The sequence below is a fragment of the Phyllostomus discolor genome, chromosome 2 (assembly GCF_004126475.2).
Source record: "Phyllostomus discolor isolate MPI-MPIP mPhyDis1 chromosome 2, mPhyDis1.pri.v3, whole genome shotgun sequence".
NCBI lineage: Eukaryota > Metazoa > Chordata > Mammalia > Chiroptera > Phyllostomidae > Phyllostomus > Phyllostomus discolor.
The window spans coordinates 45,048,017-45,075,242 of record NC_040904.2 but is presented as its reverse complement, the minus strand read 5'-3'; the positions used below and the strand labels follow the sequence as shown (position 1 = coordinate 45,075,242).

General features: G+C 43.8%; 1 protein-coding gene and 1 pseudogene across 5 annotated transcripts in view; one reads left to right on the top strand and one right to left on the bottom strand.

Moving 5' to 3' along the window:
* VPS8 (VPS8 subunit of CORVET complex) overlaps positions 1-27,226 on the bottom strand; it is a 253,795-nt gene that overhangs the window by 7,291 nt on the left and 219,278 nt on the right. For all 5 annotated transcript variants that reach the window (XM_028504348.2, XM_028504351.2, XM_036017796.1 and 2 more), the window contains one exon: positions 1,764-1,844. In XM_028504348.2, coding sequence (XP_028360149.1) covers positions 1,764-1,844 — 81 coding nt within the window. The remainder of the gene's footprint in view (positions 1-1,763; positions 1,845-27,226) is intronic.
* LOC118498752 lies at positions 10,663-27,112 on the top strand (annotated as a pseudogene).

Genomic DNA, 27,226 nt, shown 5'->3' with positions numbered 1-27,226 from the left:
CCAGCCCCAGCTCCTGGCTCAGAGACATGTATATAGTCCAATTTACAATTGGTAACACTGGCTCTGACTGCGAGTTACTTAGCTGGCCGAGGGCAGACAGGAAGTACACTCGCTTAAGCAGTCCTTCCTGGACTTGACTGCCACTGGAGAGGTTACAGAGAGATGTCCCTCACTGTGCTTGAGCTTCACCTTATGTGACTTCCTGTCTTTTAGAACCCTCTCAGCCACCCATCAGCCTGTGAAGTTCTCCGCAAGAACTGTTACACACAATACCAAGAATAGAACAGGAGACAGATGTTACATAAACTTCAAGTGCTTTCACATTCAGACACTGAGGTAGAAAGATCAATCACAGATATTTTTGTGTACTACGTCTGTAACTTAGTGATCTGGAAATTGGTGAGTCCTGAGTAACAGCTCAGTAGTTTGAAGCCGCGGAACTTCCTTAGAAGGCCCAGGGACCCAACTACTGGGAGCTTGGATGAGGCTGGGAGGGGAGAGAGGTAATGCCAGTTCAGGAACGCTGCTGGACCACTTCAGGGGTCCCCTGGAGAAGTCTCCTGGAACAAAAAACTCAGCCCAGACCACCTCTCGAAGAGGGAATGCCATTTTTTATCTGGGCTTCCATGCAACCAAGCAGGAGTTTGCCTGAGAATGGGGAGAAAAGTCCAGGCATAGAAGCAGCACACAGGCAGTCTGTGCAAGCTCAAAATAAGTTCAAGAACGAATCATGCCCAGCTGGAATTAAGTGTGACTTGGGGACTGGAGGAGGTGATAGAGTTTAGACTCCACCTTCAGGTGATGGAGAACCAGGAAAGTGTTTTAAGCAAGTGGCTGGGGTGGGTAACATGACATTGGGTTTTGGAATAGTACCTGGGCAGCATTGTAGAGAAGGGAAGAAGGCCTGCAGTGGTCTCTGTGAGTGACAGTTTGTAGGGGAAGGGGAGAAATACACAGGAGATGAGAGAAGATGCCTACAGATCTCCCTAGTGAATGGGAGTGGGAGAGATAAGCCCAGGGTGCTGCCAGTGGGGAAAGGAAGACCGATGGAGAACATTAAGGACTGCATGTCTGAAGTGCTTGTGCAATACCTAGACCGATGTTATGGCATGACTGCTGGTGGCACTCCAAATCTGTGCTCTTCTTCTATGGTTGTAGGAGGCCAGTAGTTTTAGCCAATGGCCTTCTTGAATAAAGACCAATTTTCCCAGCCTGCATTGTAGTTAGGTATGCCCATGTGTCTAAGTTCTGGACAACGGGGTAAGTGGTGTATACTTGTAGGGACTATCCTTAAACAAAGGGCTTCCGCTCTTCCTCCTGTCTGTCCATCTTGCTAGCCAGAATGGAGGTATCATGGATGGTGGAGCCACAAGACAGAAGAAATCTGGAGAGAGGTTTATGGAACATGCCCTGGGCTGCCTGCATTAAACTTCTATCTTGGTTAAGCTGCTGTAACTTAGCAAATTCAACTAATGCAGATGTCCCGCAGGGCCTGAGGCTTTGGACAGATTTGGCAGTCATCAATAAAAAGAAAGGTCTCCCGGATGAAGGCTTAGGAAACACAGATGCCCTTCTGTGTGCTCGCAGCCCATGGTAAGTAAGGGGCAGACATCTTTCTACTTCCTTTGCATCTTTTGCCACATTCTGATTGCTCCCTGGAGCCAGGGCGCCACATGGCAACTTTCAAGAGGGCTTAAGGACACTGCATTTCCAAAATAGCAATTATAAATAAATAAAAATTTAAACAACCACACAAACATTACCCTGGAACTTCCTCGGTAGAGATGACAAAGCTGATCAAATGCTTGGATTTGCTGTGGATCCAGAACAGGTTCTGAGGTTGCCTGAGAAGTAAAAACAGTAAGGTTAGTAACATCCATGGACAGCCTCTGAACTTGGCCAGTGGTGACACAGGACGTGCTGCTTCCTCCATTTCTCTGAAGAAAATCCATGCTACCAGCAATTAGTGAAAGATATTTTACTGAGCATTAACTAGACACGGACAGGTCCTTTAAGGCCCCTCGGTGCCAACCCCCAGGCTCACTTCTCTATGGACCCTTTACCCAGTGTGCTCTCTGATTTCCTGTTCTGACCAGCTTCCTTTAGGGCTTCTTGATTCCTCTTTGCTTTTACTCCGCAGAGAAATTGAGCTCCATCCAGACCTGCCTTCCTGTATCCATCACTGAGTATACCCAGCAAAGATGGCCCTTTGTTGTAGTAGTGGGGGATCATTTTATAGGAAAAATCATGTCACTTCCCTGTCTCATTATAAAGCTGGTAGCTATGTGTGGGGTGGCAAGCTTGGACTGCTGGTTTTTAGAAGAGGTAATCTCTAACATTTCTATAGCAGTATTGTGGTGGAACATGCCAATACCATGGTTCTACTCTTGGTGGATCTGATCCAACTCATACCTACAGAGAAGATAGGGGGTCCTGTGGGGTGCAGCTATAGGCTTTGGAGTCATAAGTAAATTGGAATACCAGTTCTGACACTATCCTGCTGTATGATCTTAGGCAAGTCACTTCTCTAAGCCTCAGTGCCATTGCCTATAACTGAGGGAGGATAATGCTTCCTTTAGGAGGTCACTGAAAATTAAATGACATGAAATACATATTTAAAATGTCCTTAACTTACCTGGTACCTCACAAGGGTTCAGTATATGCTAGCTTATTCTTACACTTAGAGATACCCTTAGTTAAATGTTGATTTCAGAAGTGTTTTTACATCTATGTATGTGACTAGTAAAAAGATCTTTCTTTACTCTGTATTTACTATGAATGCTTTTGGCACACAAAAAAAGTATTACTAAAGACCTAACATGTCTGAGGGGGAGGAGGGTTTCAATGAGAAGGGGTCTTGGTGGTGACACGAATGCCACTCTGTGAGAAAGTGCAGTCATGTTCGTATTTTTTCCCCAATAAGGATCTGAACTTAAAAAAAAAGATTTATATAAGAAGTTATGTCCCAGACAAGAAAAAGCTGAAGGAGTTCATCACTACTCAACCATTATTATAAGAATTGTTAAAGAGATTCTTTAAGAAGAAAAGATCAATAATATGAATAAGAAAATATAAGAAAATTTTTCACTGACAAATGCAAACGCTTAGTAAAAGCAGTGAGTCATCTAACTCTAAAGCTACTACAGAGGTTAAAAGGCAAAGGTAGGGAGATCATGCATAATTACAAAAATAAGAGATATACACAAACACACAAAATAAGTATAAAAGAATGACAAGAACATGACTGTGGAGGAGGTGAGTAAAAATTGTAGTGATTTTCTTTTTTTTAATAATTGACCTTCAGGTCTTTTTTTTTAAATATTTATTTATTTTTTAGAGAGGGAAGGGAGGGAGGGAGGGAGAGAGAGAGACAGAGAGAGAGGGAGAGAGAAAAAGAGAAACAGCAATGTGTGGTTGCTGGGGGTTATGGCCTGCAACCCAGGAATGTACCCTGGCTGGGAATCGAACCTGGGACACTTTGGTTCCCAGCCCATGCTCAATCCACTGAGCTATGCCAGCCAGGGCAAAATTGTAGTGATTTTAATGTGTGTTCGAACTTAAGTGACCACCAACTTAAAACAGACTGTATAAATGTAGTGTGATACACATGAAGCACATGGTAGCAGAAACCAAAAACTGACAAGAGATAAACAAGAAGTAAAGAGAAAAGAATCTAAACATAACAGTATAAAAAGGTATCAACATACAAGAGAATATGGAACAGAAAAGAGCTATAAAAACAATCAAATCAATTAATAAGATGACAATACATACCTTTCCATGATTACTTTAATTGTAAATGGACTAAATGTTCATATCAAAAGACATAGGGAAGCTGAATGGATTAAAAAAACAAGACCCTTATATATGCTGACTTACAAGAGACCTACTTCAAATTGAAAGACATACATACAAAGTAAAGGAATGAAAAAAGATATTTCATGTAAATGGAAATGACAAAACAGCTGGGGTAGCAATACTTACATAAGACAACACAGACTATAAAACAAATGTAGCAAGAGACAAAAGGCATTTCATAATGATAAAGGGATCAATCCAACAACAGTATATAAATAACTCTTGTAATCATCTATGCATCCAATGTAGGAGTACCTAGATATATATTAATGGACATAAAGAGGGAGATCAACAATAATACAATAACAGTAGGGGACTTCAACTCTCCATTAACATCAATGGATAGATCACCCAGATGGAAAAGAAAGGAAATAGTGGCCCTAATGACACATTAGACCAGATGGATTTAATTGATAATTTTAGAACCTTTCACCCCAAAGCAGCAGAAAATTCTTTTCAAGTGTACATGGAATACTGTCCAGGATATAGGAAAACATTAGGCCACAAAACAAGTCTCAATAAATGTAAGAAGACTGCAATTGTATCAAACAACTTTTCTGAACACAATGGTATGAACTAAAAATCAATTAGAAGAAGAGGACTGAAAAATACAGAAATACATGGAGATTAACTAATATGTTACTAAGAAATGAATGGGTTATCAGTGAGATCAAGAAAGAAATCAAAAGATACCTTGATTTAAAAAAATGACCCCAAATCTATGGGACATGGCCAAAGCAGTTCTAAGAGGGAGATTCATAGCAATACAGGCCTACCTCAAAGAACAAGAAAAATTAAACTATCCAACCTTATACCTAAAGGAGCTAGAAAAAGAAAAAATAAGGCCCAAAGTGAGTAAAAGGAAGGAAATAATAAAGATCACAGTAGAAATAAACAAAATGGAATCTAAAGAAAAGATCAATTAAACCAATAGCTGGTTCACTAAACAGATAAATGAAATGGATAAACCTTTAGTCAGAATTATCAGGAAAAAAAGAGAGATGACCCAAGTAACATAGGAAATGAGATAAGAGAAATAAAAACCAACACCACAAAAATACAAAGGATTATAGGAAAATACTATGAACAACTTTATGCTAAGACATTGGACAACCTGGAAGAAATGGATAAGTTCCTAGAAACATACAATCTCCCAAGACTAAACCAGGAAAAAAAACAGAAAGTCTGAACAGACTGATAACTGCTAATGAAACTGAATCAGTAATAAAAACTCCCAACAAACAAATGTCCTGGACCAGATGGCTTCACAAGCGAATTTTACCAAACTTTCAAAGAAGAATTAATAACTATCCTTATCAAACTATTCCAAAAATTGAAGAGGAGGGAAGGCTCCCAAAGTCAGTTTCTGAGGCCAGCATTACCCTATTACCAAAACCAGATAAAGAAACTACAAAGAAAGAAAATATGGGCCAATATCCATGATGAATACAGATGCAAAAATCCTCAACATAATATTAGCAAACTGAATTCAGCAATACATTTAAAAGATCATTTAACCTGATCAAGAGGGATTTATTCTTGGTACTCAAGGTTGGTTCAATATTTGCAAAGCAGTTAACATGATACACCACATAAACAAAATGAAGGATAAAAACCATGTATCAATGGATGCAAAGAAAGCATTTGTCAAATGCTTTCCAAATGCCCAATCCAATACCCATTTGTAATAAAAAACTTAGCAGTGGGGATAGAGGAACATACCTCAACATAATAAAGGCAGTATGTGACAAACTCACAGCTAACATCACACTCAATGGTGAAAAACAGAAAGCTCTCTCTTTAAGATCAGGAACAACACAAGGATGTCCAATTTTACTACTTTTATTCAATATAGTATTGAAGTTCTAGCCACAGCAATGAGACAAGAAAAAGAAATAAAACATTCCCTAACTGGTTTTATTTCTTTTTAAACAAACAAACAAACAAACACATAACTGACTGGCTGACTGACTGGTGTGGCTCAGTTGGCTGGACATCATCCCGCAAACTGAAGGGTCACTGGTTGGATTCTCGGTCAGGACACGTGACTCGGTTGCAGGCTAGGTTCTTGGTTGGGTGAGTGTGAGAGGCAACTAGTGGATATTTCTTTTGCACATTGATGTTTCTCTTCCTCTCTTTCTCTCTTCTCCCCACTCACTCTAACAATAAATAAATGAAGTCTTTTTTTAAAAAAGTGAAATAAAATACATTCAGATTTGAAAGGTAGAACTGTCATTATTTGCAGATGACATGATGTTGTATATAAAGAACCCTAAAAAGTTCCCCCAAGACTATTAGAGTAAATGAATTCAGTAAAGTAGGATACAAAACTAACATTTAGAAACCAAGTACATTTTTATACACCAATAATGAACTATCAGAAAGAATAAAGAAACAATTCCATTTACAGTTGCATCAAAATACCTAGGAATAAGTTTAACTAGGATGTTAAAGGCCTGTACTCAGATAACTATAAGACACTGAAGAAAGAAAGTGAAGACCATACAAATAAATTGGAAGGATATACTGTGCCCATCAATTGGAAGGATAATATTTTTTAGATGATTGTACTGTCTACCCGAAGCAATCTCTAGATCCAATACAATTCTTATCAAAATACTAATGACATTCTCAGAACTAGAACAAATAATCCTAAAATTTCCATGAAGCCAGAAAAGACCATGAATTATCAAAGCAATCTTCAGAAAGAACAAAGTTGGAGGTATCATGTTATCTGATATCAAAGTATACTATAAGGCTATAATAATCAAAACAGCATGGTACTATCATAAAAAAAGACAGACACATACATCAATGGAACAGATCAAAGAGCCCAACTAATCTATGGTAAAGGAGTTAAGATTATACAATGGGGTAAAGACAGTCTCTTCAATAAATGATATTGAGAAAACTGTACAGATACAAATAAATGACACTAGACCACTTGCTTACAACATATACAAAAATAAACTCAAAATGGATTAAAGACTTAAGTGTAAAACCTGAAACCATAAAACTCCTAAAATAAAACATAGGCAATAAATTCTTTGACATTGCTCTTAGCAATATATTTTTGGATATTTCTTTCCAGAAAAGGGAAACAAACAAACAACAACAAAAAAAACAAATGGGGTTACATTCAACTAAAAAGTTTTTGCACAGTGAAGGAAATGATCAGCAAAACAAAGAAACAACTTACTGGGAGAAGATATTCACCAATGATACATCTTTTAAATGGCTAATATTCAAAATCTATAGGGAACTCATACAACTTAACACCAAAAAAACAAACAATCCAATTAGAAAATGGGCAGAGGACCTGAGCAGACAGTTCTTCAGAGAGGGCATACAGATGGCCAATAGACATGAAAAGATGCTCAACATCATTAATCATCTGTGAAATGCAAATTAAAACCACAATGAGATATCACCTCACACCTGCCAGAATGGTTATCATCAACAAATTAATATATAAGTGTTGGCTAGGATGTGGAGAAAAGGAAACCCCCGTACACTGTTGGTGGGACTGTAAACTGGTGCCACCATGGAAAACAGTTAGAAGGTTCCTCAAAAAATTAAAAATAGCAGCACCACATGGACCAGCAATTCCACTTTGGGGTATGTATCTGAAGAAAATGAACACTAATTTGAAAAGATACATGCACCCCTCTGTGCACCGCAGCATTGTTTACAATAGCCAAGTGTCCATTGGTGGGTCAATGGATAGAGACGACATGGTACATATATACAATGCAGTATTACTCAGCCAAGAAAGGATGAAATCTTACCGTTTGTGACAACATGGTTGGACATAGAGGGTGCTATGCTAAATGAGATAAGTTAGACAGAGAAAGACAAAAAAACATATGATCTCACTTATATGTGGAATCTAAAAAACAAAATAAACCAATAAATAAATAGAAACTCATAGACACAGAACACAAATTGATGGTCACCAAATGGAAGGGGGTGGAGGTGGGTGAAAAGGTGAAGGGACTGAGAAGTACAGAGGGTGGTTACAAAACAGTCACGGGGATGTGAAGTACAGCACAAGGCATATCGTCAATAATATTGTAATAACTATGGTACCAGGGGGTACTAGACTTATCAGGAGGATCACTTCATAAATTATCTAAATGTCTAACTGCTATGCTGTACACTTGAGACTAATATAAAATAATGCTGAATATCAACTGTAATTGGAAAACCCCCACTAATGTAGGAGAGTTTTCCCACATGTAGTAAAACTAAAAAGTGATAAAGATGATATCTGGAAAAAAAAGAGGTTATGTAAATTTAATATGTTTTCCAGGAAGGACTTTGCTTCTTCTCCTCTAATTTTTCATTACCTCTAGGGAAATAAACCTACAAAGATCTAAGAGAATGGAAAGCAGTCAGTAGTGCCAGCCTAAAGTGAAATGATCTCACAGCCCACCTCCTGCTTTGTAGGTCCAGAAAGCAGCTGTCAGGGAGGAGGCTGACATCTCATGAGCTTCCAGAGCCCCACAGGGGTGCCTCAAAGATGACATCAAGGATCAGGAGACCAGCTCAGGGCATAGTTGCCTTAGTTCTTCTTGGTGCTCTCAGATGTGGGGACAGCTGAAGGTGGGGATGGCTTGACGGAAGTCCTGAGAAGGGCAGTGTGACCCAAAACAGCAGCCAGAAAGAGAAAAGGATGGGACCCCTCAGGCTCTGCTTTTCATCCTGTTAGATTCCCATCTCTAGGTTTGCCAAATCCATGGAGAATCGTTCTCTGATCTGAAAATGTTTAAAGTTGCATTGACACTTAAAAATATTACTTCTCTTAGTATAATTTTGTAGGAAGCCTGATCATATTCTTGGAGAGAAAGTGTGTGGGGTATCACATTTCTGAGAGATACTTAGTAAAACACTCAGGAGATTAAAGCTAAAGATGATCAGAAGGTTTAAGAAATACTACGAACCTAACACAAAGCAAAAAGAAAAAAGAGTATGTTCAAGAGCCTTAACAATGGAAAACATGGTCTTGCCCCCTGGTTTTCCTAATCCCTTCCATACTCTTGGCACCAACTAGGGAGCAGGTGGGTTAAGGAAAAGGATGATACATGACTTTCACTGGCCATTCAAACATCGACTGTGGGGCCAGCCACCCACCCAGTCCATTTGACATGGGCCCAGCCATCCTGACCTCGACTTTTCTTATCCCTGGTTGCTCTGTGATAAGGCTTACACGGAAGCCCAGATGGAAGTAAGTCAGGAATATACCAAGTAAGGCACTGGGGAGGTGGGGTGCGCAAGGCAGGTTAATTATAAAGGTTGGAAAGGCCAAGTTAGCAAATGATAAAGCAGCAGGAGCAAGAAATGGTGTCCTAATGGAGGTGCTTTTGTAAAATAGCCCTTTGCCTTGGAGGGATATTGTAAGAAAAAATCTCATGCAATGAACTATTGTACTTCTTACAAAAAAATGTTAGATGGTGCAGGCCACCTGTGACAACCTGCTAAAAAATTCCCATCAGACACTGCACGGAGAAAAGCTGTGTTGGACACTACAGACCAGCAATTTTCAAGTGGTGTGCCACAAGAATTTTTGAAACATGCTACACCTGACTATTCAGTCAGAGGCACTGACCTCATTTCCTTTACACCGTCAAAGAAAAAAATGCCAACAGGCAACATAATAGCTGTCTGATATGAATGAATCAAAATTATACCTTTTTTGTCAGATTGGCAAAAATTTATTTTTTTGGTGTGCTGCAGAATTTTAGTAATTAGTTTATGTGAGAAGGAAAAGGTTGAAAATCATTGCCGTAGACTTGTTACTAATTATGTTGTCTTTTTGGCTTTTGTCACTAGGGAACTCAGGGCTAAAGGATTGACTGCCTTTAACTAGGAACTGCTCAGAACTTGGTGGCAAATGTGTGTGTGCTATTATAACCTGGTTTTATATTATTTTCCACAAACACAGTTTTTTTTTTAAATCTAGATTCCCTCTATTTTATCCTATTGGATATATTTTGGAAGTCAACTCAAATTGTTGGGGAAAGTGAAGGTCATGTTAGTTCATAAATAGAAAGTGGTGTTAAAAATAGAATCATGCTTTCATCCCCTGGGGAAATGCAGACGGCACCGGGTGAGAGGCTCCAGCCCCTGGGAGTTTGCTCACTGAGGCAGAAAGTGCAGGAGCCTCAGTGATGGTCCAACCCGTGTTTTCTGATGCAGCGCTTCTAGAAATTTAACATGTGTAAGAATCACTGAGAGGTCTTGTTAAAACACAGGTTCTGGTTCGTAGGTCTGGAGCAGGGTCTGAGATTCTGCGTGTCTAACACGGTGCTAATCTGTAGCGATAGAGCAGCTGAGGGGTGGGGGCTGGATTCTTCCTTGTCCTTACTGAATCTTAATGGTAACAGGACACTCTCAGGTTATGAGTGTTTTGCCTCCTCTTGACTCAACTGTACCAAAGGAACCAACCAATTGGCACCTCTTTTTTTCTAAGTTACCCTGATCAGGTATGTTGCTTTCAACACTCATGGAGTTCACATGCATCTTGGCAGGTGTAAGAAAACTGAATAAGAATGTTCCTGCGACATGGTTCTTTTAAAGTGTTACTGAATTGTAAGCACTACATCTACTTTACTAAATAAATAGACAGGATTATATAAATTGAGGAAGAGAAAGCTAGGAGATTTGGCCAATGTGAATAAAAATTTTGCAACCAACTAAGCATCATAACTGGGGCCTCTACCTTGTAAACTCTAGTCCTGGGGGAAAAGCTGGAGCAGTGGAACCAACTGGTAAGGGCACCTGTGCACACACGCACTTTCAAACATGACACGCCCAGGTGGGTGTGTAGGGGTGGCTTAGCACGATCTTATTCCACCTCTAGGTCCTTAACTCCTTGGAGACACCATGAGAAGAGGTGTCTAACAATGACACCCTTAAGAAATTGAAAAATGTGGTCGTTCAGTGTGTGAAATAACTGGAGGTGGCGATTCCTTTCTTATAACAAGCCATCAACATGGGCAGCCAGACGCAGAACTGGAGCCAGTGCTGGACTGCCTGGGCTGCTTCTGGAAGCAGTCACTGCAGGACGGGGCCCTATTCTTGGCCGGACACACCATCTCTGTGGTCAAGTGGCTGAAGACAAGTGACCTGAGGTGAAACAGGAGAGCTATTTGTACACATGCCAAGGACCTAGTAGATGCTAACCTGTCTTAAAGTCCTTAGAGTCAGAGTTTTTGTTTGTTTGTTTTTTAAGGAAGCATATAGGGAATGACTAATAAGTGACCAGGCAAGCATTTCTGTATTCTCCATGGTTCTATGGGCTTGAAAAGCTGGGTGTGGTGGGCATGAGGGGAGGGCCCGGGCCCTGGGAAGGCAGCTGGGGTACCAAGGCCTGTTTAGCTGGTTCACACCCTGTGCAGGCCCCTGGCCTGTCACCTCCAGGCATCGTGGGCTGGGATCCAGTTCTGTGGTTCAATGAGTAGTTCTGGAGTCTCTACTGTATTAGGCCTGGGTACAAAGGTGAATAATCCAAGAGGAGTTTAATGTCTCACAGATTCTGGGACATTTGAAGTCCACAAAAAGTTTGCACCTTCTTCAGCGTTGATGAGCAAAGCTTGAGAGGTCACTGAGGTATAACTCTGTGCTGCATATTTGCCAGTGCAGGCCTTGTTTCAAACGTACTCTCACATTAACTCCAAAACCCATCAGAATGCCCCTGAAATGACAGCATGTGGGATCCAGACTAGACTCTCACACATGATGAGACCTGGAAATCTCAGCTCTGGCCCCTGTCTAGAACACTCTCTCTGAGAGCCGTGGTCCTGTCTGTAGATCAGCTTCTGCCCAACCCGTGCGTGACTGTGTTGCTGCACTCGCTGTAGTGCAGAGATCCGTTCATCTTCTCCAGCTTGGACGTGGACCAATCCATCTTTCCATTCCCACTGCTCTACACCCTGTATTCGACAGCACCGGCTGAGTAACCCCATGGCCCGGTTTGTTCAGAACTGTCCATTTCAGGTACCAGAGCAAGCAGCTACTTGCTCTCCTGGTCCAGTGTGAAATTGCCAACATTCATCTTCCTACTTTCAAGAACCTGGATTACATAAAGATTCTTTGTGATTTATGGCATGTTTGTCCTCTATCTCAGTGAAAATATCTATTTTATTTTATTCAATTCACTGTTGGGGGAAGTATTATTTTTAAAATATCAGAAAGCCAAAGGCTTGGTATAAGTACTTATACCAACCCTTTTAAAAAGGTAGGGAAATTTACCACACGAGCGGGACCTGTTCAGAGCCTTTCTGTGGTTGCCCAACACTTCCTAGTGCAGAGCACGCCAGCCAGTGTGACCAGGGCTGCTGGGGGGCAGGGCCTGCTTTCCAGGGGCTGGGACACTGCAGCAGTTGGTGGGTGAGAGCCTGTGTTCTTAGTGCAGGGGTCCCCAACCTCTGGCCTGTGGGCTGGTACTGGTCCAGGCCTGTTACAAACTGGGCCACACAGCAGGAGGTGAGCTTGAATCACCCTGAAACCAAACCCCACAGTCCATGGAAAAACTGTCTTCCACAAAACCTGTCCCCGGTGCTAAAAAGGCTGGGGATTGCTTTTCTTGTGTACCTCTGCCCAAGCCCAAACCCTGGTGTTGCCCGTCACCCAAACTATACTATGTAAATAATCTACTCTCCCAGCTCAGGGTACTCTCAGGGGTTTTTTGTTTGTTTGTTTGTTTTTGTAATAAATCTCAGCATGCTGTAAGGTCTCACTAAGTGTTGCTAACTGGAAGGCATAGGAGGTCTTGCAGGCACTGCACGCAGAGCCAGTCTGCTTGGGATCCTGGCCACATGTACGTATCCTAATGTGGCCCCCGAAATGGAAAACAAGGAGACATCAGAGCAAGCGCTGACAAAATCAGCAAACCTGGCAATGAAAGGGATGGGTGGATGCTGCAGAAGAGAGAGAATGGGAGACCGGGCAGAAAGCTTCATGAAAATGGTAGCAGGACAGGGCCCTTGTCAGTCCCACTCACCGGCACCCAGCACTGTGCACACGGAGCAACTGTGAAATGACTACCTGCTGGTCAAATGGATGAAGGGATGGGAAGGGTAAGCAAGCAGATTCTTTACTTCTTACACATCCCCTAGACTGCTCATAAGCCCTCTGCAATGCAGTAAGAACACATGGCATGGCCTCTGACAGGTTCCACTGGGATCTGCACCAACCAGCTGAATGGTTCTGGCCAAGTTATTCAGCTTTGCTCAGCCTGGTTTCTTTATCTGTAAAGCCTACTCTGCAGAATTGTGAGGATTAGAGATAATGTATGGGCCTGGTGCCTATTTGATGTTTAATAAATGGCAGCGATTACTGGATTACTGTGACTGTGTTTTATCTGCACTCCTGGGAGAAGTGCCTGGAAGAAAGAACAATGGGCTGAGAAGCAGGAAGCCTAGCTCTGGGTCTGTCACAGCTCCGTGTACAACCTCAGTGTTCACTTCGCTCCTCAGTCTGTGTTCTTACTTATCTGAGGGCGATGCCACCTTGGGTCACACTCTACCATCAGGGAAGATGTGGCCACCATGAGGTTGTGGGCATTTTTTTAGTGCATGGAAGTTTCAAGTATGATGAGACTGCACTGAAGCTGATCATGGCTTTTGTTGCATAATCCAAAGCAGGCAGACTAGGGCAAGCAACTAGCGGGACTGTCATGAAGACCCACGACAGTCCTGAAGAGAAATAACAGATTCAGTCCAAGATGCTGTAGGGAAAAATCAACTTGCCAAATCAGTGTCAGGCATAAAACAAAAGCGGGAAAAACAACATTTGAGCATGATCTCAGTTTGGACATCTGTAAACACAAAGCACCCATCCCAGTACTCCCAGGCCATCTACCCCACCAGCACAGAATTGATTAGGAGTGATTTTCCAGTGGGAAAAGAAAGAAAACCACATTTAAAACTATCTGCTAGTGCAAATTTATTTCTTCCCATATAATGAAGTCCAGTGATAAGAGCTGAAAATTAAACTGTAGCTGCACATCATGAGGAAGAAACAGTGACAGTGCTTAAATGACCTTGTAACGTTCAGCATTAAAGGAAATCCAGTGGAAAATTAGGTCCTGATAATCTAGGAGAGCCCCAGGGAGAAGGACGCTGGGCGAACAGCACACCAGCACATTTCAAAGCTCAGTGACTCACAGACATGGTGGAAGTGAGCTGTAATTACATCCTCTGGAAGGAAGAAAACAAACCAGGGCTTTCAGAACCCACAGGCCTCTTAACCAGCTCATCAGGCTTTGAGAAAGGAAAACCACCACGATCCACTGCCGCCCTCAAGGCTGGGTTCCTAGGAATAGGAATACTACTAGTCCCAAGTGTTACTGGAAGGGGGACCTGGCCCTAAGTGGGTCTGCCTAGGGGTGTGCAGGTTCTTGTCTTTGTGCAGGAAAGATTTCACAACACAAGTGCAGGTGATTTTTAGAGGGCATTTATGGCTTACTAAGAAGTCAGAGAAAAGGGGCCTTGGGGACAGGGTTGGGGGGTTAGCCTGGGACAAGCTGCTGCTTGCTGCCCATCGTTCCTTGGTTGCAAGCCCAGTGGGGTTCCTTAGGTTTTAGGAGGTGCACCCCAGTGGGGGAAGAAGAGGGGCAGGGAAAGGCGAGAACATGCTCCTGGGAGGAACCACACACAGGAGGGCCTTTATTTTTAGGGCTTCAAAGGCTGGGAGTTTAGGGGAGGACTTGCAAAGCATCTCATAGAATATTTATCTGCTTTATGCTGATGTCCCAAAGTGTGGTTTATTCCCTTAACTTCATCTGTTCTTGGGTGTGGTTGGCAAATGGCATTGATTGGATTTCTGCTATCTCCCTGAGTAGGGTGATTTAAGCTATTTACCCACTGGTTGGGAGAAGTGCAAACCACTTACACTTTTTTTTAAAGTGTATTTTATTGATTATAATATTACAGTTGTCCCAAATTTTCTCCCTTTGCCTCCTCTGCTCAATACCCCCCTTCCCTCCAGCATCCCTCACCCTTTAGTTCATGTCCATGGGGTGTGCATATAAGTTCTTTGGCTTCTCCATTTCCTATACTATTCATAATATCCCCCTGTCTATTTTGTACCCACTGATTATGCTTTTTAATCCCTGCACCTTTCCCCCAATTCTCCTCCTTCCCCCTTCCAACTAACAACCCTCCAAATGATCTCAATATGTATGATTCAGTTCCTGTTCTGTTTGCTTGCATAATTTGGTTTTTTTTCTGCAAGGGGAGGGGGTTCAGTTGTTGATAGTTGTGAATATGTTGCCTTTTTAACATTCCTAGTTTTGATCTTTTTTTCTTAAATAAGTCTCTTTAATATTTCATGTAACAATAACCTGGTGATGATGAGCTACTTTAGCTTTACCCTGTCTGGGAAGCACTTTATCTGCCCTTAGAATCTAAATGATAGCTTTGCTGGATAGAGCAATCTAGATTGTAGGTCCTTGCTTTTCATCACTTTGAATACTTCTTGCTTGTCCCTTCTTGCCTACAAAATTTCTTTTGAGAAACCAGCTGATAGTCCAATGGGCACTCCTTTGTAGGTTACTTTGCTTTTTTCTTGCTGCTTTTAAGATTATCTCTTTATCTTTAATCTTTGGCATTTTAATTATGATGTGTCTTGGTGTGGTCCTCTTGGGGTTCATCTAGTTTGAGGACTCTCTGTGCTTCCTGGACTTGTATGTTTATTTCTTTCACCAAATTAGGGAAGTTTTCTTTCATCCTTCTTTCAAATAAGTTTTCAATGTCTTGCCCTTCCTCTTCTCCTTCTGGCATCCCTATGATTCAGATGCTGGCATGTTTGGAGATGTCCCAGAGTCTTCTTATACTATCCTTTTTTTTTTGAATTCTTGTTTCATTTTTCTGTTTTGGTTGAATGTTTATTTTTTCCTTATGTTCCAAATTGTTGATCTGAATCCCAGTTTCCTTCCCTTCACTGTTGGTTCCCTGGAGATTTTTCTTTATTTAATTAGTGTATCCTTCATTTCTTCCTTTATGTTGTTGCCTTCCTTTACTCGATGAGTTCTTTAAGCATCCTGATCACCAGTGTTTTGAACTCTGTATCTGATAGGTTGGCTATCTGTTTTGTTTAGTTCTTTTTCTGGAGTTTTATTCTGTTCTTTCATTTGGGCCACATTTCTTTTTCTCCTCAATTTGGTAGCCTCTCTGTGTTTGTTTCTATGTATTAGGTAGAGCTTCTTTGACTTCCTGTAAAAGGTACCTGTAAATTATGTGGGGCAAAGCCTTAGGTAATCGCCACGGTGGGGCAACCCACTTCACTGCTTTGTGGCTCTGTGTGTGGGGAGGGGTGGAGAGGGGGACTGTGCAGCTGCCTGGAGATTCTGGGGGTTTGCCCAGCACTCTCCCCATTTCCAATCACTTCACCCAGTCCCCATATGTGACTGGTGTCCTTCCAGCTATTGCCCTGGTGTTGAATCCTGGAGTGGGTGGGTTTGTGTAAGTTTTAAGACCATGTGGGACCTTTAGGCAAAGTTTCCTGATAATCCAGCAATTTCTCCCGCTGCCCAACCCCCACTGGTATTTACAGCCAGAAGTTATGGGGATTTATCTTCTTGGCATTGGAACCCTGGGCTGTGCTGTCTGGCCTGAGCTGGGATCACTTGCTCCCAAGGTGTCCTTCCCATTTTTTAACTACTACACATGAATGTGGGACTGCCTGTGCCTGTTCTGCCACCACCTCTCCGCACCACACCATGCCTCCTCACCTCTCCATCCCATCTCCGAATTTCTACCCCTCCTATTTGTCTGGATGATTGTGGCTTCCTTAAATTCACACTAGCATATGAGAAGGTCAGACCTAGTTTGTGAGACATGGGAAACCTGACATAATTCTGCAACATGATTGCTGTTTTTTTCTGCTTTCTAAGAGCCTTTTACTAGCATTTCTGACATTTGCTGGTAGACGGGGGTGGAGGTGGAGTAAGTAGTATGAGTAGAATGAGAACCATTTTCCCACTTTTTTCCCTGCTCACCACTGGCCTCACTTTCAAATCTTTCTCTACATCCATCAGAGGCCTCAGTCAGACTTTTGCCACCTTAACCCAAGCTATTTCAAACTAGAGGTCCTTAATATTTAATGCTTTTGCCTTAAGTGAAACTGTGGCTTCAGAGATAAGAGTGAAGCCACACTCTCCCCCCTCCCCCTGCTGCAAACAGAAAACACCTTTCCTAAAATCCCCGTCCACAACACAGTCTGCTCTCAGACAGAACCTGACTTCTCACACACCCTCAATGCCCAAGGTGTCAAAACTCTCAGTAGGTTACAGCTAATAACGAACTAGGTAATGAAATAAATAAAAACATTTCTTGAGATTTCACTTAGGGTAGTAATCATAGCTCTAGAGTAACCAGCTCTAAAGGAGGAGAGCGCTTGAAGTTGGAGAGGGTGAAAGGCCAGACCTTTAATACTATAATGAAAAAGAAATAACACAGTGACTTTTCATAGAAGTAGGAAGAAAATGCTGGTTTTGTAAGACACGAGAAGGAGGAGTAACCACCACCATCACAGCAGCTAATAGTAACTGAGCAAGTAATTATTATGTGCTAGCTATTGTTGTAAGCACTGCACACGTATTATCTCATTTAGTCATCACAAAAACTATAGGAGGTCAGTACTTCTCTTCTATTTTATAATAGAAGAAATTAAGGTCCTAGATTCTGAGATCTGAATTTGGGCAGCCCATTTCCTGAGGTTTCTTTCCCTTGCCATGCTCTTGGTATTAGTCTGGAAAAAGGCTGACAGAAAGTCACTTTCAAGGGACACAAAAGGCTTTGTCAGGAGGAAACTAGGAATAGCTAGGAGTCAAAGTCCCTATGCCATATACCTGAAACACTGATGGCCCGACTCCCTTCTGGGGATCCTTGCGATTCTGTTTTCTAGTTAAAGAAACTCATCTCATCAGGCTTGTGAAGCCTCAATAAAAGGCCCAGAAGAGAGGGAGCAGCTGATGAAAATGAGCTACAGCTATTAGTATCCTGTTTAAAAATGCATTTTAGAAGCCTGGGCTGAAGAAGCCCAGTGAGAGCCAATGATGTTAAGAAATGTGCTGAGGAAACGAGTTACAGCCAAGATGGAGGCATAAATAGAAATGCTTCACTTCTCTGCACAACCAAAAGGATGAAAACCAATTTAAAAACAAAAACAACCATAACTGCTAGAAAAATCAAACTGCATGGAAGTCTGACAACTGAGGAGCTAAAAAAAAAGAAACATTCATCCAGACTAGTGAAAGAAGAGGAGACGGGCAGCCACGGCAGAAAGGATGTGTGGCACGGCAGCTGACTGGGCAGATGAGGCAGCAGCTGGAGGATGGGATTTCCCAAGTTTGAGTGTGGATAAGCCAGGAGGAACGACTGGGGAGCAAGACAAACCATGCAACCCAGCATTCCAGTGCAGGAATCTAAAGCCTGAAAACCTCTTGCTTTAAAAAACTATGGGGACTGTTGTGCAGGAGAAACTCCCAGCCTCAAAAGAGAGTCCATTGGAGAGACCCACAGGGTCCTAAAACATACACAAACCCACCCACCCAGGAGTTAGCACCTGAAAGGGCACAATGCACTTGTGGAAAGTGAGGGAAGTGACAGAAAGTGGGGTGAGAGCCAAGCAAGCTAGCAAGTGGCATTGTTCCCTTTCTGATCCCTCCCCCACATACTGTGCCACAATGCAGCAAAGTGGGTTTCCCTGCCCTGGCGAATAGCTAAGGCTCCACCCTTTACAATGTAACAGCTGCACCAAGACAAAAAAATATGGCCCAAATGAAAGAACAGATTAAAACTCCAGAAAAAGAACTAAGTGATGAGGAGACAGACAACCTAGCAGATGCAGAGTTTAAAACACTGGTAATCAGGATGCTCATAGAAATGACTGAGTTCAGTTGCAAAATGAAGGAAGAAATGAAGGTTATGAAGAGTGAAATAAAGGAAAATCTACAGGGAACCAACAGTGAAGAGAAGGAAACTGGGACTCAAATAAATGACTTGGAACAAAAGTTAGAAATCAATATTCAGCCAGAACAGAATGAAGAAACAAGAATTCAAAAAAATGAGGAGAGGCTTAGGAACCTCTGGAGCAACTTTAAATGTTGCAACATCTCAATCATAGGGGTGCCAGAAGAAGAGGAAGAGCAAGAAATTGAAAAATTATCTGAAAAAAATAATGAAGGAGAACTTCCCTGATCTGGCAAAGGAATTAATATATAGGCCAGGACTCTCAGCATCCCAAAGAAGTTGGATCCAAGAAGAAACACACCAAGACACATCATAATTAAGTTACCCAAGATTAAAGATAAGGAGAGAATCTTCAAAGCAGCAAGAGAAAAAGGAGGCAGTTACCCACAAAGGAGTTCCCATGAGGCTATCAGCTGATATCTCAAAAGAAACCTTACAGGCAAGAAGGGGCTGGGAGGAAGTATTTGAAGTCATGAAAAGCAGGCACCTACATCCAAGATTGCTTTATCCAGCAAATCTATCACTTAGATTGGAAGGGCAGATAAAGTGCTTCCCAGACAAGGTCAAGTTCAGCATCACCAAGCCCTTATTATATGAAAGGTTAAAGGGACTTAGAAGAAGATCAAAACTATGAACAGTAAAGTGACAATAAACTCACAACTATCAATGACTGAACCTAAAAACAAAAACAAACAACTAAAACAGGAAGAGAATCACAGAAATGGAGACTACAAAGAGGGTTATTAGCAGGGAAGGGGAGAGAGGAGAATGGGGGAAAAAGATAGGGGGAAAAAGAAGCATAAATTGTACACCTAAAGAAGCATAAACCTATGTACAATATAGATGGGGGAGGTTAAGAATAGTATAGAAATGGAGAAGCTGAAGAACTTACATGTGCAACCCATGGACATGAACTAAGGCTGGGAGGGAATTAAAGGGTGAAAGAGTGCAGGGCAGAGGGGGATAAAGGGGAGAAAAAATTGGGACAACTGTAATAGCATAATCAATAAAATATTTTATTGATTATGCTATTACAGTTGTCCCATTTCCCCCCTTCTCTCCCCTCCACCCTGTACCCCCCTCCCACCCACATTTCCCCCTTTAGTTCATGTCCATGTGTCATACTTATGAGTTCTTTAGTTTCTACATTTCCCGTACTATTCTTGCCCTCCCCCTATCTATTTTCAACCTACATTCTATGCTACTTATTCTCTATACCTTTTCCCCCTCTCTCCTCCTCCCACCCCCCTGCTGCCTAACCCTCCATGTGCCCTCCATTTCTGTGGTTCTGTTCCTGTTCTAATTGTTTACTTAGTTTCTTTTGGTTTTGCTTTAGGTGTGGTTGTTAATATTTGTGAGTTTGCTGTCCTTTTACTATACATGTCTTTTCTTTATCTTCTTTTCTTAGATAAGTCCCTTTAGCATTTCATAAAGTAAGGGCTTGGTGATGATGAACTCCTTTAATTTGACCTTATCTGAGAAGCACTTTATCTGCCCTTCCATTCTAAATGAGAGCTTTGCTGGATAGAGCAATCTGGGATGTAGGTCCTTGTCTTTCATGACTTGGAATATTTCTTTCCAGCCCCTTCTTGCCTGTAAGGTCTCTTTGGAGAAATCAGCTGACAGTCTGATGGGAACTCCTTTGTAGGTGACTGTCCCCTTACCTCTTGCTGCTTCTAGGATTCTCTCCTTCGTTTTTACCTTGGCTAATGTTATGATGATGTGCCTTGGTGTGTTTCTTCTTGGGTCCAACTTCTTTGGGGCTCTCTGAGCTTCTTGGATTTCTTGGAAGACTGTTCCCTTTGCCAGCTTGGGGAAGTTCTCCTTTATTATTTGTTCAAATACGTGCTCAATCTGTTGCTTTTCCCCTTCCGATTCTGGTACCCCTATAATTCGGATATTGGAACGTTTAAAGGTGTCTTGGGTGCTCTTAATCTTTTCCTCAATTTTTTGAATTCTTATTTCATCATGCTTTCCTGCTTGGTTGATTCTATCTTCCTTCTGGTCCACTGTATTGTTTTGAGACTCATATTCCTTCCTTTCACTATTGGCTCTCCTCCGCTTGTCTTCCTGCATCTGTTTTATGGTAATCTGCATTCTTTCATCTAGATTTCGTCCAAAATCAACCAGTTCCGTGAGCTTTCTGATCACCAGTGTTTTGAACTGCGCATCTGATAGATTGGCTAATTCTCGGTCACTCAAAAGGATGAGTCCTGGGGGACTGATCTGCTCTGTTGAAAACATGGTTTTTTTTCCCCGTCTCTCCTTTTTTTTTTCCGGTCTGGTTGCTCTTGTTACGGTGGGGGGCGGAGCCTTAGGTGCTCACCGGGGCTGGGCACCCCAGTCGCTAGATTGTTACGTTATATGTGGGGGTGGGGCGGGAGCGGGGCGGGAGAAAACAATGGCGGTAGTTCCGTTCTCCTGGACTCAGACCCTTGTCTGAGCTTCTGGGCCACGAGTTCTGCCCTGGTCCACAATCGCTACCCCTCTGGGTCTGCCAGCTGCAGCTTGCGTACTCAGGGATCACCTCTGAGTTCTTGCGCCCCCGGATGGCTTTTGCGCCGATTTCGCGCCAAACCTTCCCCCGACCTCCGCGCGCCGCCTACCCGAGCCAGCCCCGCGCCCGCCTGGCTCATCTTCTCCTACCAGTCCGGATGAATGCGTCTACTTCAACCTCTTGGCTGCCCGACTTCCATTCAGATAAATCCTCTGCCCGATCTGGGTGTTATTCTGATAGTAAATTATTGTTGTAAATTATTGGTTTTCTAATCTTGGTTGTACGAGGAGGTACGGTGCGTCCACCTATTCCTCCATCTTGCCGGAAGTCTAATAAAATATACTTTAAAAAAAAGAAAAAAAAATGAAACCAGAAAAAAAAGGACAACCTGAGTCCCAGGAATGGCTGGTGAGGTTCTTAGCCATGTGAGCCAGCGGAAGAAGGGTGTGTCCCAGGCTGTAGGAGTTCCATCTGCCCTTAACCCCAGAGGAACTGTGGAAAAGTGGAGGAGTGAATCAGTATGTTGTGCATGAGGTCCTGTCCATCAGGAAGCTTCTGTTGCAGGTTGGAGCACTTCAGGCTGCCTTCCAAGCCCAGGGCCTTCGGCTATATTGGCATACTCTGACACTGTCTACAGCATTCTACACCACTTTTGAAGTACAGATCCTGGCCTCAAGGAAGATGCCCAGAAATTCCTAATAAAAGTATTATCCCGCCATGTTCAGGAGCTTCCAGCTATCCTGGATGATGCAGCTTTGAGTATATCAGGTAGAGAGGCCCATGTAAATGCCCTTAAAATGAACTGCTATGCTGGGATATGCCTCTTGGAATCATTTGAGACCAAGACCAGCCAGACAAGTCTCGTGGACCTAGACTCTGGAGAGGAGGGCAAGAAAGCCTGGACCACGTCAGCCCATGGCTTTGACTAGGAAGAGGAGAGGCAACCAATTCTTCAGCTTTTTACACAGCTGCTCCAGTTAGACATTCATCACCTGTGGAACCACTCAATAATCAAAGAGAGCTTTGTTTGTTTGGTTACTGGTGGCTGTTACCACCTTCTGGAGAATCCCCCTATTAGTTGCTGGGAAACCATAATATGCCTGCTTGGTGTAGCCCTGACACAAAACCGTATGCTCAGTGCCACTGTGAAGATCATCTAGATGTGGCAGCACTTTGATCGCCTGGCACCTGTACTGGCGGCAGCTGTGAGTCTATGGGCTACTGATTATGGAGTAAAGAGCACAGTGGGAGAGGCTGTAAGAGAGATTGGACAGAGGTGTCCCCAGGTGCTGAGTTGGGGTCCTTCAGGGGCCAAGGGCTCCGTAGCCTTCTTGACAGAACTAGAAGAATGTATTCCAGTCCTCCCGATGTCCAGCATGTGCATTTTTCTAGATCATCTGGATGGAAACACGTGATGTGCAGTGCTGCGCTTGCAGCCATGGCAGAGATGGTACTGCAAGTTCTGAATGGGGATCAGCTGGAGGAAGCAGCCCAAGACACCAGAGACCAGTCCTTGGACACCCTGCAGGCCCATGGCCATGAGTCCGTTCCTTTGTGTGGAGCCATGTTTTGCAAGTCTTCACCCGAATTGTCCAACAGAAGGCTCCCTGCTGACCCACTTCCAGGCAGTGGTGGCCTCAGCAGGGGGCTGTCTGACAGGCTGGTGCTGGTATGTAAACATGCTATCTAGCTGCTGGCCACTTTTCCCACCAGTAATCCCTTTCTCTGTAAGCTTAGTGACACCGACCTTGCTGGACCTCTGTAGAAGGAAACCCTGAAATTACGAGATGAGGGCTGAGAAGTAAGCTGCAGCTGCTTTCACAGTGCTGGACCCAGAGGAGGTGCAGGAAGCCATGCTGCAAGAGTTGAAGTCTACCTTGCAACAGCTGCTACAGCTTCCTCACAAGAAGAAGAGACCACCGAGGAAACTGCTACTACATTGAAAAGGTGAAGGAGCTCACCCGTCAGTGGCTTGCCAAAGCCAGTTACAAGCAGGTCATCATTCTCATTCAAGAAGCCCTGGGCCACTTCCAGGGAGTCTGAACCCTTCAGTCATATGGACCTAGAGGAGGCAGAGGAGGTCAGGTTCCCGAATCTGTTAGGAACTATCTTCAAAGGCCCAGCTTCCACCCAGGCGGAGACTCCCCGGGGGTCTGCAGGGAACATGGGCCAAGGACGGACTGTGAAGATGAGCCCAATATGTCAGAGCCTGAAAATCCAGGGGAAAGGACAAACCGGTGAAGCAAGAGAAGCTGGCGTGGTGCCTGCAGGACACCTATAGCTTCTCTCTGGAGATTACAGAGGCCTTGGGCATCATCAGCAAGATGACAGGTGAAAATACAATCACAGTGGTACAGGAGGTGACTGAATTCTTGGTGATGGCATTCCAATTTGGGGTACCTCAGGCTCTGTTCAGGGTATGCCGCATGCTGCCTCTCATTGGTCTGAGGAGCCTGGTGTCCAGGAAGCTGTGCTGAATGCCTGCTGCCCACATTACCTCAACCCCAAGGGGACTCTGCCGGAGCCAAGGCCCAGGCTTTGATTCAAAGTCTCTCTTTGCTGTTAGTGGGTGCCTCCTTTGGGATCATTCACTGTCTTAAATTCTCTGTGAGTTCGTGCAGAAGGATGAATTGAAACCAGCAGTGACCTGGCTGCTTTGGGAGTGGGGAGCTGAGAAGGTCCCCTGCTGCCAGCTGCAGTGTTGTTCCTCTGTCATGCTCCTTGGAATGACAGCACAAGGAAAACCAGAAATCGTGTGAAGTGACTGAGACACTCTGGTGAGCACAGGGCTGGATGAAAAGCTTCCACAGTATGACGGGCTGGCCCAACAAGTGTGCCATGCCATTGCCAACATCTGTGACAGGAGAAAGCCTCCTCTGCGCAAGTGTCACCCTCCTTTCCAGCTGCCTCAGGAGCACAGGTTATTTGAGGGATTACAGGAGATGGTCACAAAAGGCTTTGTCCACCCATATCCACTCTGGATCCCCTTCACAGAGGTGGCTGTGACCCTCTTATACCAACTGGCAGAAGGCCTTGAGGTAATCTGTGCCCAGGTATTGCAGTGATGTGCGGAGCAAGAGAAGCTAGTGGAGAAGAGCACACCCCAGGATGACCCGAAGGAGACACCTGTGCTCTCCACTTTCCTGTCGATGAACCTGCTGCCCCTGGCTGAGGATGTGGCTCTGCAGCCACACTGGGAACGGGCAGTGAGTGGAGAGCTTTGTCAACACGGAGTTCTTGGGGAAGAACAGGAGCATAAAACTAAAGAGCTAAAGGGGAAGAATGCAAGCCCTGAGACCACCGTGGAGGAGGAGATGGGGCTGGTTGGGGCCCCTGTTGATGATACAGGCAGAACTAATCCACAGCATCTGTGAGATGGAACTGTTAGGTGGCGAACAGATATTGGCTGCCATTGTTCTACTTCTGCTTCAAGTCTGCAACAACCCTAGCCTTATAGCAATGCAGAGTTCTGTGCAGCTGCATTGCTTATCCTTGGCAAATCCTGCATGATCAGTGCCATTTTCTGTGACTTCCAGCTTTGTCCTCTGTTCACCATGCTAGAAAAGTCCTAGCTCCCCATTCTCTGGTCATGATTGCTATAGGAGACGTGGCCATCCGCTTCACCAACCCAGTGGATCCCTGGACAGCATCTGTGCATTCACCTTGGGTACCCAGCTCAGCAAGGGCAGAAAAACGCAGGACTGGTGGTGCCCTATCTGATCCTAAAGGATATGGACAAGGTGAAGGGACAGGTTGGCGGGATGGCTGTGTTGCTCATTGACCCTGGGCCTCAGATGGCTGCCCGGGCCAAGACCTTCTTCAGTGAGCTTCCCCACAGGGCAACACAATCTATAACCTGTTTCTAGAAGTCATCAGCTGCCTATCGGCTCCTGGGGGAGGGGTAGAGGAAGAGCCTTTTCACACCATCAGGAAGCAGCTGCTCTCCAACATCAAGCACTGGCAGCTGAGAGCATGGGGGAGAAGCTGTGCAGGGGACAGGCTCAGCCCAAACTGAGCAGCAGTACCAGGACCTGGCCTACTGTGTGTCACGGCTGCCCCTCACAGAGTGAGGCCTCCACAAGATGCTGGGGACTCTGAATGCTTGAGAGACGAACTGTCAGATGAGGTTATCTGGCAGTCAGATGAGTCTAACTGAAGGTGGGCTCATCTTCAGTGCTTTCTAGTCAGATGTGGGCAAGCTGTGGCGAGGAGCCAAGCCTCAGGGCAAGGCTGTAATAGATAAGTTGAGCAGCAGCTTCGAGCCTGTCATGCGAGAGGGTTGGATGCAGTAGAGGAACCTGAGATTGGTCAAGGGGATAGCCAGAAAACCCCACCAGCCAAGAAAACGTCCTCTATCTCTAGGCACCAGCATCTGGCTTCTGTAGCCTCAGGCGATGGCTCTGCCACACCAAAGCCCCGCAGTACTGCCTGTTGGCATCCAAACACCTATTGGCAAGTTAGGAAAAAGAAATCCAGAATTGTCTTCTCCAGTGATGAGCCAGTAAAGAAGAGCTTTTAGCAGGGATAATGAAAGATGAGACATCAAAGAAAACCACCCCCATCCACTGAGGATCTTCTCGCAGGCACAGGTCCTAGGAGGTCAGCTTACCTGTTCCCATCCCTGCTATGCGGGGTATCTTGTGGGGTGACCTTGAGTTACGTTCCCTTAGTAAAATACTTGTTTGCCTGTCTCCATGGATTTTTAATACATAAATCACCTTTATAATGTAAGGCATTTCTCTTAAACCAGCCTAACTGAACTGAGTTGAGCTGTTTTCACTAGAATATGTGTGCCATTCTCCTTGTTTTTCCAGTGAATAAATGTTTTGATATACTTTAAGACATTTTTCCTTAAAACAACAAAGAAATATGCTAGGTTCTGCAGTGAGAGACCTCACACACAATCAGTAGGCAGTTCTGTGTGTGCACCAGGTGCTTATGAATATTGTCTCTGCCATCACAGAAAAACTCTGACTTTGGCCCTGACACTGATTAGTGACACTAGTTATGTTGTGTGGATACACTGGTGTTGGATATTCCATCTCAAAAAGAAAATCTGTGCACAGCCTGCTGTAGAAGGCCCTGTGAGGTGGAGCAGAGGCAAATGGAGGGAACACACATTTCCTGTTGTCTATTTAGTCTCTGGCCTTAGTCTGGCTACTTTTGTATTTAATGAGGACACTAGCCCCAAAAGGCAGACATTACAGTCTCTAATTTACATGAGATTCAGACATGAGATTCTCACAATTTGTAAGAAGCAGGGTGGCTCCTGATAATAGGTCTGATCCTGAGCCCGCTCTACCATGTTTGTGGCGGACATAAAGTGCTATGAGTATATGTGTATAAAATATTACAGGCTTCCCATGACCATCTGAACTGCCCAGTGTGCTGGGAGAATGAGACCGTCTGCCTACACAGATCCTTGGTGGGGCCATACATAAGGTTAGTGCCACATACTGCTGTATTATTACAATACAGAGAAACAGTGCTTTTTCTTGTTTGATTTGTCCACTCATTTTGTGTGTGCATGCGTGTGCATGCACACACACAGACACATACACACATAAATGTCCCCAAATTGGTTTAAAGTCTCTGATACCTTTATACTCTGCCTGCCCATACCTGGCTGCTTCTTGCCTGTTTTGCTTAGAAAGGCAACAACCGCCCTGGACAGGTAGCTCAGTTGGTTAGAGCATTGTCCCAATATACCAAGCTTGCAGGTTCGATCCCCGGTCAGGGTGTGTACAAAGAATGGACCAATAAATGCATATATAAGTGGCAAAACGAATTGATGTTTTTCCCCTCTCTCTCTCTCTCCCTCTTTTGCCCTTCCTCTTTCTTTCACTCTCTCCCTCTCCAATAAATTAAAAAAATAAAAAGGAAGAAAGGCAAC